Source organism: Pagrus major, chromosome 13, assembly GCF_040436345.1.
Source record: "Pagrus major chromosome 13, Pma_NU_1.0".
In the NCBI taxonomy this organism is placed as follows: Eukaryota; Metazoa; Chordata; class Actinopteri; order Spariformes; family Sparidae; genus Pagrus; species Pagrus major.
This window is the reverse complement of record NC_133227.1, coordinates 31,598,216-31,612,853: the sequence shown is the minus strand read 5'-3', so window position 1 is coordinate 31,612,853 and position 14,638 is coordinate 31,598,216. Positions and strand designations below refer to the sequence as shown.

The 14,638-nt window shown below is 43.9% G+C and overlaps 1 protein-coding gene across 1 annotated transcript in view; it reads right to left on the bottom strand.

Moving 5' to 3' along the window:
- Positions 1–471: 471 nt before the first annotated feature.
- doc2b (double C2-like domains, beta) overlaps positions 472–14,638 on the bottom strand; it is a 119,814-nt gene continuing 105,647 nt past the window's right edge. Inside the window, exons 6-9 of the mRNA XM_073478821.1 lie at positions 9,905–10,062; positions 5,255–5,336; positions 2,011–2,107; positions 472–605 (exon numbers count right to left, since the gene is read on the bottom strand). Of these exons, the coding sequence (XP_073334922.1) occupies positions 472–605; positions 2,011–2,107; positions 5,255–5,336; positions 9,905–10,062 (471 nt within the window). The remainder of the gene's footprint in view (positions 606–2,010; positions 2,108–5,254; positions 5,337–9,904; positions 10,063–14,638) is intronic.

Sequence of the window (14,638 nt, the reverse complement as noted above, 5' to 3'; positions counted from 1 at the left end):
ACCAGAACTGGACCACAGCAGGACCAGCGCTACAAAAACACTTGACAATCATTTTAAAGTGCAACATCTTCAACTAAACATCTGATTGGTTAATTCAGCTGCTCCTGATGAGAATTATTCCTCTAACATTTCTGTAAACTCGTCAGTATGAAGTGTTGCTACATCCTTTGTTTCGTCTCCACCCTGTGAGTGCGTGGAGGCCGTTTGTGCTGATCTCATTGATCACTGATCATTAAACAAACTGATCTCATTGATCACTGATCATTAAACAAACTGATCACTCATTTGACTGATGTAAAGAACGAGTGTCCTCCTGTACATGTGAACACAAACACCAGGTGGATAAATGAGCCCTGTCAGAGGAAACATCTTCCCATAGAGGAGCCACAACATGAGGAGGATCCGGGGCGGGGAGGGGGGGGGGGCAGGAACATGAAGGCAGGAGTCCGATCTGATTGGACGACAGGATGTTCAGTCATTCAGTGAGCCAGGCAGCTCATTGGTCAGCGTGTGCCAGCGTTCGATTTTCTTGTCCTTGTTTTTGAGGCAGTCGAACCAGTGTTTGAGCCGCTCGCCGTTTGCATTGATGCCCAGAGAGACGCCGCCTGAAACCAGGACACCATGAGTCACATCATTAGCCAATGAGAGCAGCCATACTGTATCCTAGCAACAGTACAAACAGCTGGAAACAGGTACAGCTGTAAAGAGGAGCAGACAGGCTTAAAGGGTCCACTCTGTGAGACTACTCAAATACTGACGCTGTGATGACATGTAACTGAGTACAGTTACTGATGAGGTACTGGCTGTGATGACATGTAACTGAGTACAGTTACTGATGAGGTACTGGCTGTGATGACATATAACTGAGTACAGTTACTGATGAGGTACTGGCTGTGATGACATGTAACTGAGTACAGTTACTGATGAGGTACTGGCTGTGATGACATATAACTGAGTACAGTTACTGATGAGGTACTGGCTGTGATGACATGTAACTGAGTACAGTTACTGATGAGGTACTGGCTGTGATGACATGTAACTGAGTACAGTTACTGATGAGGTACTGGCTGTGATGATATGTAACTGAGTGCAGTTACTGATGAGGTACTGGCTGTGATGACATGTAACTGAGTACAGTTACTGATGAGGTACTGGCTGTGATGACATGTAACTGAGTACAGTTACTGATGAGGTACTGGCTGTGATGACATGTAACTGAGTACAGTTACTGATGAGGTACTGGCTGTGATGACATGTAACTGAGTACAGTTACTGATGAGGTACTGGCTGTGATGACATGTAACTGAGTACAGTTACTGATGAGGTACTGGCTGTGATGACATGTAACTGAGTACAGTTACTGATGAGGTACTGGCTGTGATGATATGTAACTGAGTACAGTTACTGATGAGGTACTGGCTGTGATGGAATGTAACTGAGTACAGTTACTGATGAGGTACTGACTGTGATGACATGTAACTGAGTACAGTTACTGATGAGGTACTGGCTGTGATGACATGTAACTGAGTACAGTTACTGATGAGGTACTGGCTGTGATGACATGTAACTGAGTACAGTTACTGATGAGGTACTGGCTGTGATGACATGTACTTGTACTTTACTTGAGTTTTTCCATGTTCTGTCTCTGTACTTCTACTCGACTACATTTGAGAGGGAAATATTGTACTTTTTACTCGCTGACATTTATTTGATAATTTTAGTTACTAGTTACTTTAAAAAATACTGAACATGTGATCATGCTCTTCAGGCCCATTGTCAGTTGACCTACAGTATGATTACTTTTACTTGTACTTTCAGTACTGAAGTACATTTAGTATCACATACTTTTACTGGAGTACTGTTCATATGTCAGACTTTCACTCAGACCAAAGTAATCTCATTACTTTCACTGCAGTCTGGCTGTTGATGTTCAGGCTGAATGTATTTTGCAGAACCAGAACCATGTCATGGTGCTGACTGGACCGCTCTCAGAGCTTCAGCTGCTCTCACCTATGAAGTCGTTGGACTTTCCGATGTCGTAGTCCCACACGGTCACCTCCAGGGTCTTCTTGGTCAGGTCTGCATATTTAATGTCGTAACAGAACTCCTGCAGAAACAGAAGAGCAGAACGTCAGAACCGCAGTTCTTCATGTTTGATCTGACAGTGTGAAGCTGAACTGTTCCCCTGCTCTCCTCCGTCACAGAGCTCTGTCCTCCTCCGTCACAGAGCTCTGTCCTCCTCCGTCACAGAGCTCTGTCCTCCTCCGTCACAGAGCTCTCTCCTCCGTCACAGAGCTCTCTCCTCCTCCGTCACAGAGCTCTCTCCTCTGTCACAGAGCTCTCTCCTCCTCCGTCACAGAGCTCTGTCCTCCTCCGTCACAGAGCTCTCTCCTCCGTCACAGAGCTCTCTCCTCCTCCGTCACAGAGCTCTCTCCTCTGTCACAGAGCTCTGTCCTCCTCCGTCACAGAGCTCTGTCCTCCTCCGTCACAGAGCTCTCTCCTCTGTCACAGAGCTCTGTCCTCCTCCGTCACAGAGCTCTGTCCTCCTCCGTCACAGAGCTCTCTCCTCCGTCACAGAGCTCTCTCCTCCTCCGTCACAGAGCTCTGTCCTCCTCCGTCACAGAGCTCTCTCCTCTGTCACAGAGCTCTGTCCTCCTCCGTCACAGAGCTCTCTCCTCCTCCGTCACAGAGCTCTGTCCTCCTCCGTCACAGAGCTCTGTCCTCCGTCACAGAGCTCTCTCCTCCGTCACAGAGCTCTGTCCTCCTCCGTCACAGAGCTCTGTCCTCCGTCACAGAGCTCTGTCCTCCGTCACAGAGCTCTCTCCTCCGTCACAGAGCTCTCTCCTCTGTCACAGAGCTCTGTCCTCCTCCGTCACAGAGCTCTGTCCTCCTCCGTCACAGAGCTCTCTCCTCCGTCACAGAGCTCTGTCCTCCTCCGTCACAGAGCTCTGTCCTCCGTCACAGAGCTCTCTCCTCCGTCACATCGTTACAAACCTGAACAATGTTTGTTTCACTCTGTGGTGAAATTGCTTCTCATCGTCGTGACGCCTCATTGAGCCTGAATTGTTTGTGTTGGTGCAGCTGAGTGTCGTGTTGTCGTCGTCCTCACGCTGACAGACTGACTGATTAACACATCTGGTTCTTCAACAGAACAGCAGTGTGACGACTTCAGGTCACCGTCCTCTAAATGAAAACATTTCTGCAGCAGAAGTTCTTCTGCCTCTCAGGTCACTCAGGGTTTGTGCTCCACCTGCATGAGATCAATGCCTCGACGTGGAGGACGACCTCGCTGCTCGTCTCTGACAGAAAGGCCACGAGGCGATGGACGAATACGGGAGCAAAAAATGTCAGAGGAAATGTCAAGCCGCTGGCCTGCGAGTGTTTGTCTGGGGAGGAAACGTCCGAGCCAAGCCGCCCAGAGCCACGACACTCTGAGGGGACGACCGGCCTCCAAAACATGTTGGCACCGCTCTACAGAACATGTCCGGGTCGTCGGGGGCTGCAGCGAGACATCTCTGATCTCAACTGTGTTTATAATCAAGACGTGTTCATCTGATCCGGATCGGTCCAGGAGCAAATAAGGCTTACTGATGACTCGTCTCTGTTTCACAGCACAGGACGTGTAAAGCTCCCTGTTTTAAACTGCTATAGATGATTCTTCTGGGCTTCAGAACCAGCTGTAACAACAACACCGACATCATCTTGTCACCTGATTGGTCGTTGGTTGTTAGTTGTCTCTTCACACATCCAGCAGCATTAGCATCCAAAAAGAGTCGACTTTCTTTCATCTGACAAATGAAGGTCCAGTATTCACTTTCCTTTACCATTTCCTGAGCTGCTGAACACTGATGTTTGATCAGCAGCTGGCTGTTAGCTGTTAGCTTAGTCTGCTGTTAGCTTAGTCTGCTGTTAGCTTAGTCTGCTGTTAGCTTAGTCTGCTGTTAGCTTAGTCTGCTGTTAGCTTTGTCTGCTGTTAGCTTAGTCTGCTGTTAGCTTTGTCTGCTGTTAGCTTAGTCTGCTGTTAGCTTAGTCTGCTGTTAGCTTAGTCTGCTGTTAGCTTTGTCTGCTGTTAGCTTAGTCTGCTGTTAGCTTTGTCTGCTGTTGGTTGACAGCAGCTGGTGGTTTCATGGTTGTTACAGTGGTTTTATCAGAACTTTGTCTCTGACCGCTGCTGCTGCTGGAAACATGACTGTTATATTAAAACCAAAACACTGAGCTGAAAGACACAAAGACACAGAGACACCTTTATACTATATGCAGTCATTTTGTTATTGGGTGTCCCAATAACTCAACAGTCATTAAAACATTTAAAGTTGATATTGTGTTATTAATACACATATGATAATGTCGTCAGTGTAGATGTTGTGTATGTGTTGTTCATCTGGTTCCCTCTTCATTAATAATTCAGTGGTTGGTGGTAACTCTTATTTTTGTACATTGACAGTCATGTTACAGACTGTCTCCATCTCCCACACTCATATTTTAATAAAGTTAAAGATTTAAACACCAGCATTTTCCCCCTAATTTCTATAGATATGGTGATGATCAGCATAGGGCAGTTTAACATATGTAGCCAATCATAATGTATCTTTTGTTAGACGTGTCTCATGTATTGTATGTGACTTTTTTCTGTCTGACCTTTTCCTTTTTTTTAAAAAAAAATGCAAATAAATAAAAGTAAAGTAAATAAATGATCTAAAGCCCCTGAAGACTTCTGTTCTCTACAAGATTCAATATTCAAAGTGTTTCAGATAAACATCTTCAGGTATGATTCAGTATTAATTAACACAACTGTCGACATGTTTTGATTCAAATTAAATCAAAATGATCTGTGACATCACCTTTCCCCTTTTTTTGAAGAAATGAAAACTGTCGTTACTTTGTCAGAAAACTGTTCCTTCGTGTAGGATCACCAGTCACAGTGATGTCAGAGACTGTACAGAATGAAGGAGTTAACAGCAGCGAGCAGACGCTCACAGCCTCCATGACTCAAAGATCAAACTAAGATTTTCAGTAGATGAGAAAAGATCGCAGGTCACTTAAAGTTTCATCGTCGATGACTTCATGACATATTGTGCCTCCGTCCAGTCTCATGAAGTCATCTGAGGATGAATTCAGAGAAATGCGCTGGTGTTCTGACCCGACAGCCGGGGCAGAGAGGTCAGTCAGCACAGAGAAGCACCGGACAAACACTCAGTTCAGCTAAAAGACAAAGAAAACCCAATGAAACCGGAGCAGAAGCTGTGGGTCGTACCTCGTTGAACTCTGGATTGAGCGTCTTCTTCTTCACAGCCGTCTTGTGCTTTGACTTTTTGTTCTCGTCGGGCTTCAGATACCTGCAGCAGAGCAGAGACGTCATAATGATTATATACAAGTGAACAGAGGGCTGACAGGAAACAGTCAGGAGACATTCACTTACTGGACAGCTGCATGATGCTGCTGCTGCACTGTAACTGTAGAAACTCATAGACACGTCAGAGCACCAGTCTGTACAGGTCTGTCCTCTAGAGGGAGCTGTAGTACTGCCCTGTATCCGTCCTCACAGCTGTAGTACTGCCCTGTATCCGTCCTCACAGCTGTAGTACTGCCCTGTATCCGTCCTCACAGCTGTAGTACTGCCCTGTATCCATCCTCACAGCTGTAGTACTGCCCTGTATCCGTCCTCACAGCTGTAGTACTGCCCTGTATCCGTCCTCACAGCTGTAGTACTGCCCTGTATCCGTCCTCACAGCTGTAGTACTGCCCTGTATCCGTCCTCACAGCTGTAGTACTGCCCTGTATCCGTCCTCACAGCTGTAGTACTGCCCTGTATCCGTCCTCACAGCTGTAGTACTGCCCTGTATCTGTCCTCACAGCTGTTACTTCACTACAGTACTTCACTACAGTACTTCACTACAGTACATCACTACAGTACTTCACTACAGTACTTCACTATGTATGTAAACCTTTGTGGGTTTGTTCTGGTCCAGTTGGACCATCTCTACAGTCCCCTCTCGTGTTCCTGTAGGACTGGTGACTGTCAGACTTCACTCAGCTGCCAGTTTATTGGTTCACCTCTCTAACGTCCTGCTGTTGGTAGTTAATCATGTCTTATTGTTATTTTAACCGTCTTATTAAGGTTTTGCTTTAATTCTGGAGGCTGTTGAACATGTGAACATTTAATTTACATGTGAAAAAATCTAACAATCTTTATTTGTATAACACCAGTTATTTGATGGCTCCATAGTCTGAGCAGGTCCAGAACAACTCTTCGATCAGATCTTATGTCCAGCTCACATGTTAACATGAGACATTACTTTGTTCTGTCATGTTAATTTTTTAGTTCACATGTGACTTTTTTTGTTTTCACAACAATTTTTTGTTGACATGTGAAAATGTGTGAAAACGACAGATTCACAGATGAAGAAGCAAATTTCATGATGTCATGTTAGTTTCCACAAGGAGTGTTTGTTTTATTGTACATGTTGATTTTTTAATTCACATATGAAAATATTCAGTTTAACATGTGAAACTACTTACTGGTGTCGACTACAATCTACAGCCTTCAGCATGATTATAAATCAAAACAGTTTAAATCTTCAGCAGTGTGTACTGGAGGCCTGTTTGGTTTTGGTGTTCCTAATCAAGTGGCCACTGAGTGTCTGTTGTGAGATACTCAGTCCTAATGAAAGTTAGGTTGACAGTGATGTGTGGATGTGGTGCTGGTCCAGTTCAGTTTGTGTTCAGTGAATCTCTGCTGAAGGCCTGACTTTAGCTTCATAATGATGTAGCAGGCAGGTTGTGTACATGGATGTATTTATGAGTCTGTACACAGTGTAGTGAACAGGTTGTGTTTGTATATACGTATATATATATATATATATATATATATATATATATATATATATATATATATATATATATATATATATATATATATATATATATATATATGTATGTATATATATATATATGCAGCTCCTGCAGCTCCAGCAGCTCCTGCAGCTCCAGCAGCTCCTGCAGCTCCAGCAGCTCCTGCAGCTCGCCACCTCCCTGTCTGCTTCACGTGCTCACTGGAGCCACACACACTTTAGTTTCTGAGGTAACACTCAGACTCAATGCAGTTGTTGCTCACAAACGTTCCCCTGAGGGGCGGAGGGCTGATACTGTTGTTGATGAGGATATTGCAGTGAAGCTAATCGTTGTCATGTGATGGGACTGCTAACCCTCAGGCACAAGCAGCTCCCTGTCAGAGTTAGGATGCAAACAGTGCTGCTGTGCACTACAACCATTTTAAATGTTATTACTGTGGTTAAACTGTGCAATGAAACCACGTCTTTAACAATGTCTTTACCTCTGAGCTTGATGACGAGCCATTAAGGATAACATTAACTCCAGCAGCTCTCATGACGTACATATATTCATATATTCATCTCTTCTGAAGAACGGGCCCCACATTATGGACACAATAGAGCCAACATTTACAGTTCACATGACTGAACTTGATGCATCATCACTTGTTGGCAATGTACATTTCTGCAAACCAGATATGTAAAAAATTGACATTTATCTGTGTTGCAGCTGTTTTTCCACCGAAAAATGTTCCGGCATCTTCTCACAAATATCCAGTTTTGTTGCAAAAAACACGACATGAATGTCAACAACACCTTCTTTTTTTTGACGAGAGGTTGGGACATTTTTCACTTTTTATTTTCTAGTTCCTTTGTGGTGATAAAACCAGGATTCTATCAGAACAAACCAGGTAGAAAATGTCCCGAAGTCTCATCAAAAATATCTGGTTTTGTCCCCAGAAAACAAGGCTGGAAAATGTCCTGATGCCACGTTTAAAAGTATTCCATGGTTTCACATTCAGAAATGTTGCAGCAGAGTCTGGACAGCTCCACCTCTAGATATGAAAGTCAGTTAAGACACGTATAATCTGAATGTGATATGACACGTATTGTAGAAATGTCAATATGGCAGACGCATACAGATTTGTATCTGTGGTTTGCAGAAACATGTTACTGTGGAGCTGTGCTGCTGGAGAGGAGAGGACTGCCGTCTGTCTCACAGAGTATACATTTCCTTTATTCCCTCTCACACGAGCTTGTCAGTAAATCCATTATCTGCCTGAGTGTCCTTCAAGCTTCAGGGAGATTTTCTCAACCTCAAACTGTTGGAAAATTGTTGCCAGCCCCTCTCCTCTCCTCTGCTCTCCTCTTTGAAACGAGTCGCTCTTTTGTTCTCGAGGTGTGCACGTCAAAGTGGGAAATTAATTGCACTTTCATTGCTCAGCCAGATGAAAGACTTGGGAAATGTTCAGGTGTGATAAATAGGACTCTGCTTCAAATTGCAGCCCTGCCAATGGCCTCTTGTGCTGTTTGTGTCTTTCATGCTGCTGATAATCACCGGTAGTCTGCTAAAACATCAGCACTGCCAGCTAATCCATCTCAGCACTTCTACACACACTAAAAATAGAACTATTATGACGAGCATCCGCTGTGTGGAGAGAGATGTTGGTGGAGAGGAGACAGTTAACAGGTGGATTTATGAGAAGCCAGCCATGTTTGTTTGTCATGTGTGTCTGTACACAGTGTAGTGAATCCACAGGAGCTTCATTACATTTACTAATTACTGTTTAGACTGTGTGAAAGCAGGTTTGTGGATGATTTGTAATGATACTTCACAGCAAAATATCCCGATAGCTGAAAACCGTCTGTAATCAATAATCAAGAAGCCTGAAGGCTGATTCTTAATGATGCTGCTGACCTCTGACTTTTCTCTGTGCTGCTAACAGAAGGTCAGATCGTGTCCCTGACCAGCTCGTCACTTAATGACGGTGAATCCGCCAGCCTGACTGTGGACACAGCGCTCGGTCAGACGGACGACACGGCTGCTTCTGGAGGAACCAAATATGTTCAAATGTATCGACGTTTCAACAATACGTGTCATATCATGTCACATTTCATGTTAATGAGTAGACTCTCACGTCAGGAGGGGGAGGAGTTACAGCCACAGACCAACATTTGTGTTGAGAGTGAAATCTCTGGATATTTAATGAGACGTTGGGACATTTTCCAGCCGAGTTTGTGGAGACGTAACCAGTTTTTTTTAAGTGAACATTTCTTGCTTTTTCTTTGTCTTCTTCAGTGTAAACAATATTTCTGACAAACTCAAACATTCAGAGTCACAATGGATTCTGGGAAATAAGAATGTGTGACTATGTTTTTTCACTATGTTCTGATATTTAGTAGATCAAATGATTAATCAAGAAAAAGTGACGAATAACTGTTAGTAAATACTAAAAATAAATGTAGTCCTATATTTGATATTTTTTCTACACTGCTCACATGCTTCATCTCTATAATGTCATTTTCTTTGTTTAATTTTGAACTCTGTGGGCCTCCGTCACTCCGTCAGGGTGGTGGTTGCTGTTGGTTTAATCACTGGACTGCACACAAAGTTACGTTGTGGCTCGTTTTGAAGGTCGAGTAACGGCCGTTCTTGCAGCTTCTACACTGTCTCATGTTGATATTAAATCATTTCTTAAGTTGCTTCTGAAAGACGTTTCCTGACTGTTTCCACAGCTCTGTCCATCACTTCTGTTGGTTTTAATAAGATTACAGTCTCTGGGGTGATTGTTGAGTTCTGGGAACTCTGTGACCACGTTTCAATAAAGTCTGATGAGTCAGGAAACACGAGCAGTCAGACCATCAGACAGGCTGTAAACAAGCTCGTCTGATTGTCTCAGACGCTGATGTGAAAGTGAGAGAGACCAGAATGTCTGAAGAAAACTACAGTGAGAGCAGAGGGTCAAAGGTGAACTGAGCTGGACTGTGACAGGTGGATCTATGGACAGTTTGTTTGTCTCCATGTTATTACAGATAGAAATGATGGATGAAACACTTCCTGTTTGCATACTGACGTTTTGACGTAGGGGTCGGAGAAGCCGTTAGCGTCCATGGCAGCGAGGTGAGCGCAGCGTATGATGCCCACCACCAGGCACGACTTCTGGGTGTTGTACTTGAGAGAGATCATGATGCGTCCTCGCTCCTCCAGGGACTTGTCCTCCGTCTTGTTGACCTGCAGAGGGTAATAATGACGGGAGTGGAAGTCAGAACAAAGTCTGCAGGTGTTTATTCATCTATTTCTCCTCATGAGCTGCATCGTCTGTGACTGTCTCTCATTCCTGGCAGCTTTAATTTCCTAAATGTTGTTAATCCGTGTAGACAACAGAATCATTACCTGGAAATGTTGTCACTGTGTAAACCAGGGATTTAATCCAGGTTCAAAACCTGTAGTGAAAGTCTGCAGCAGCTTCAGCACTTCTGCCTCGTTGAACATCAGCCAAACACTGATTGGCTGATTGATGTCACGTCCGCTGTAGACGGTGAGTTAATGGCCTCATCAAAATTAATTTGCAGCATTCGTTAGAGACCAGATAAACATGTGAAGTGACACCTGACCTGTCAGCCTGTTTTCTCTTCAAACACAGCAGCCGGCCTTCACACTGATTCAGCAGGAGAAGCAAACCTTCACACACACATTAACATTAAACTGTTCAGTCTGCGTGTTATTTAGACATGTAGCCTCATGTACGACTGATTATCATCAGTTCATCACTGATATTTAAAGCTGCAGCCTGAAACAAGGTTCTGATCCACCATCAGTCAGCCTGTGGCTTCTTGTTAATGGTCAGTGGTAACGTATCATCCTGTGACTGTGTCTCAGCTTCTTCCAGGATCCTTACAGAAGATTCTGGACTTTTTTCAGCCGTGGCGCCTCGGGATCCATCTGAACTTTATTTCTCACTTCTATGACCAACGACTTAGAAATGCAATTTACCAGCAGCTCTCCTTCAGCTGCTGATTGGCTGAATATTCTCGTACATCAGCATTTATTTTAAAGCACATTTACAGTATAAGACCATCCATATCAGCAGAGCAAAGGCACAGAGGCTTAACAACTTCAGGCTTATCAAGAGCTACTTTAAAGTGGCCTGACCAGAGAACGACTGGGACTCAGTTCAGTTTGTGTTCAAATTGATATTCATTAGTTTTCTGTCTTCATAAGAGACAGTCACTCGTTACTCAGGCTGAGCTGTGAACTTTAACTAACACACAGTTGTAGAGAAAGGAGTCTGAATTTCTGTGTGTCTTTGGTCAAATGTAGTTTTACAGTATTATAAGACAAACGGCACCACTTCATAAATAACACTGATGAATCTCTGAGGTGTTATTATGGATCCCACTGGGTGTTTTTGCCGCCCACCCTGCTCCGCCTTTGATTGGTTACATTCAGTGGTCACATTCTCTACATTTGACTCAAACTGTTAACTCACACTATTTCATTTAAAGTAGCTATTAAAATACAGGAACACAGTATGTGATAGATGTGTGTTGGAGCATCGCTGAGTCACTCGAGTGGTTGCTGTCATTGTTATTGTTAATTTCCGAGGAAACCGACAGCCCATGTCAGTCTGTCACAGTTTCTCACGACAGTTTGCACGTAACTATTGTTTATCTTCATATTCAGAATGGCTGTCAGCTTTATTTAAACAGTAAAATGGCCCTTGTGTTACCTCTGGTTGTGTCTTTGCAGTCTGATACAGCGATATATGAGCTGTAGTTTCCAGGTAAACACACCGACCTCTTCGGTCTCTCTCCTGGTCTCCTGCTGCTCCTCTCGGGATGACTTATCCTCCAAACTGCTCTTTTCGTCTCTGGGCTCGTTAGGTAGAGCAGAAAGGCTGGGTTGTTGACGGACTGCCCTGCTGTTAGTCTGCTATTGAGCCCAGAGACATTGTAGATTACAGCTGAAGAGGTTGGTGTGTTTACTGTGGAAACTACAGCTCCCAATCGGCCGTATCAGCTCCACCCTTGGCCGACCGCAAGAAAAACACAGACACATTAACACCAGACAGCCACTGAACATAACAGTAAGTAGCACGCTAGCTGCTAATTCTTGTCTTATTTGTTGTCTTACTAAACAGTAAATTCGTTGTGAACTCTGAGCTCCCTCGCTGCGGTGTTTAGTGGACTAACAGGGAAAATCGATTTTGTATTAATTGAATTTTATAGGAAGAACCGTTCTATCAGTTGAACCTTACTGCTTTCCTGTTGACAAACTTTAAACTGAATGAGTACCAGGACCACAAACCTGTTGAGGCTTTCATCATACGAGAGCGACAGAGGCAAACCAATCAGAGTAGAGAAGGTCTCGCAGGAAAACCAGTGGCATCTATTAAAATCATCCTTGAGTGATGAACTTCCTGTTTTACTGTATTTTAAAGGTGCAATATGTTAAAATATTGAATTCATACAAACATATAGCTAGAGTCACAGCTAACTGCAGCTAAATCTAGCTGCTGTTAGCTCAGTTAGCCGTGCAGCTAGTGGCCCAGACTGGGAACTCGGTGCAGCGGGGACTGTTGGAGCTTTGGACCAGGACGAGCTGTGGTTAGCCTGTTAGCTTCCTAACTTCAGTAGATATCTCTGCAATATAATATATAGACATCATAATGCCAGAACTGTTATTTCATCCCATTCTGTGAGTAATTTTAGCTTATTTTTAAATGTTTTCAACTAAAATCTTACGTATTGCACCTTTAAAACCCACAGTATCTCCTGACTTTGGCGCCCTCCAGTGGTCGTATTAGAGACACGGTGGCAGAAAGTGATTATGTGCCTACTGGAGAGCAGCTCAGGACGCTTGTTGAACCGACTGAGTCTGACAGAGTTGTGTTACCGTGGCTGGCTCTGAAGCTAATTTGAAGAATCTTTGAATAATTGTGCCAAAAACTCTCCTGCAGTTTGTAGCTTATTAACACAACTTCATGAATGATATACATGGATGGACAGTCAGCTTCAGATGATCAGGATCAATAATCATCACAAGCTGTTTGTGTGTCCTCACACAGTCACAGTCTCACAAACATCCTCCACATTCAGAGACAGTCAGAATAATAAAAAGACAGAGGCGTCTCTGCAGACTGAGACAGACTCAACAGTCTGTCCAACAGTGTCCTCAGCAGGATGCTAATCAGATGTCTGCAGGACGCCGACTCTCTCTACATGAGTCACAGATGACTTTTACAAGATGTCTCTCTGGACTCGTCCGACACGCCAACACGTTTCAGACGGTTTACTGTCAAATCCATTTAGTCCTGTCTCTTCTACTGTTTATCCACGTTTAGGACATTCTGCTGTCGTCTCATCTCTCTGACTCCTTCAACAAGATGCACTCTGGGAAATGTGTGACAAACCAGCAGCTGACAGGAATACAAGAAAAAGAGAGGGAGGGAGGAAACCTCAGGCGGCTGGATGGTATCCAGGTCTGCTCACCTGACAGGTGCTCACATCTTTACAGCACTCTTCTTTTTATTTCACACTCACAGAGACGACATTCAGCCTCCAGCCTTCCTCCAACAACAAAAGATCTTTTAAACAAGCTCCACCAACACAAAGACTGATGTCACATCATTAATCACAGAAAAACACACTCAAACTGTCAGCGACGACCTGTTCTCCTTCCTCTTCCTGTTTCCATCAGTCTGCTCTAACATAACATCAGCTCACATAAACAAACAGACGGCTGTGCATCAGTCTTTGCTGAACATTTTCCAGCTAATTGTACCGCTGCCTCGAGGAAAACTCAATTAAGATTGGCTGGAGGATGTCCATTAATTTAATTTAACGCACAGTATAACCGGACACCTCCGACGTGACTGTCTGAACATCATTCAGAGCGAAATAACCAGCTGAGATATACATCTGTTCACTGGCAACACAACACAATAATACCAGTGTATTGACTGAGTTCCAGGTATTAGTCTGTACCTTACCAGGAAACAGACAGTCTGTTCAGTCAGCTCACCTCATGTGTCTCGATGCAAATTAACCCGTCCATCACTGAGACAGACTCCATATTTCTACTCAAAGACAGAAAGAAGTTCATGTAGAACATTTGCTGAGTTTACAAGAAGGAACAAATAAGTCAGAATCAGTCAGAGACAGAGTTTCACACAGTTTGTAAAGTGTCTCCAACTCAACAACTCACTAAACTGACACATGTGTTAAGGGAGTCTGGTGATGTTGAGGTTACTGGTTCAATGGTTGGATCAGTTAAAACAGACGGTGTGTAATCTTCTAAATGTTTAACTATGTTTACAGAGTAATAGTGAAACACTGTTGCTGTTAAAGCTTCATGTTTTCAGAGGTTTCTGTTGTGTCTCTGCTGTCATAAGTCTCCCCAGAACAACAAAAGCCCAGCTTCAGATGGAAATGCCTGCTGGCTGGGTGAAGCTCAGTGTGTTTACAGAGAGAAGAGCTGAAGGCGGAAAGCTTTCTGCTCTGCTGGCTCTTGAAGTATGGACGAGGAGTTTCTGTCTGAACACAGGAGGCTGTTTGCTGTGTGGAGAATAGAGCAGCGACCATTTAATCATCTCATCCAGCAGCCAGCAGGGCCAGTCTTATTGATGCTTCTGGGCTGACAGTGGCGCCTGTTGACGGGATTGTCAGCCAGTACACCTGAGGAACACACCTGTCACAGGCTGATATATAGTCATAGACATACACAAACATTCTAATTGGATGTCACCTTAAAGTCTTAATTTATACCTTTTTGTAGTTTCTTTCTCTTGTCGTCAGTAAATCTGTGA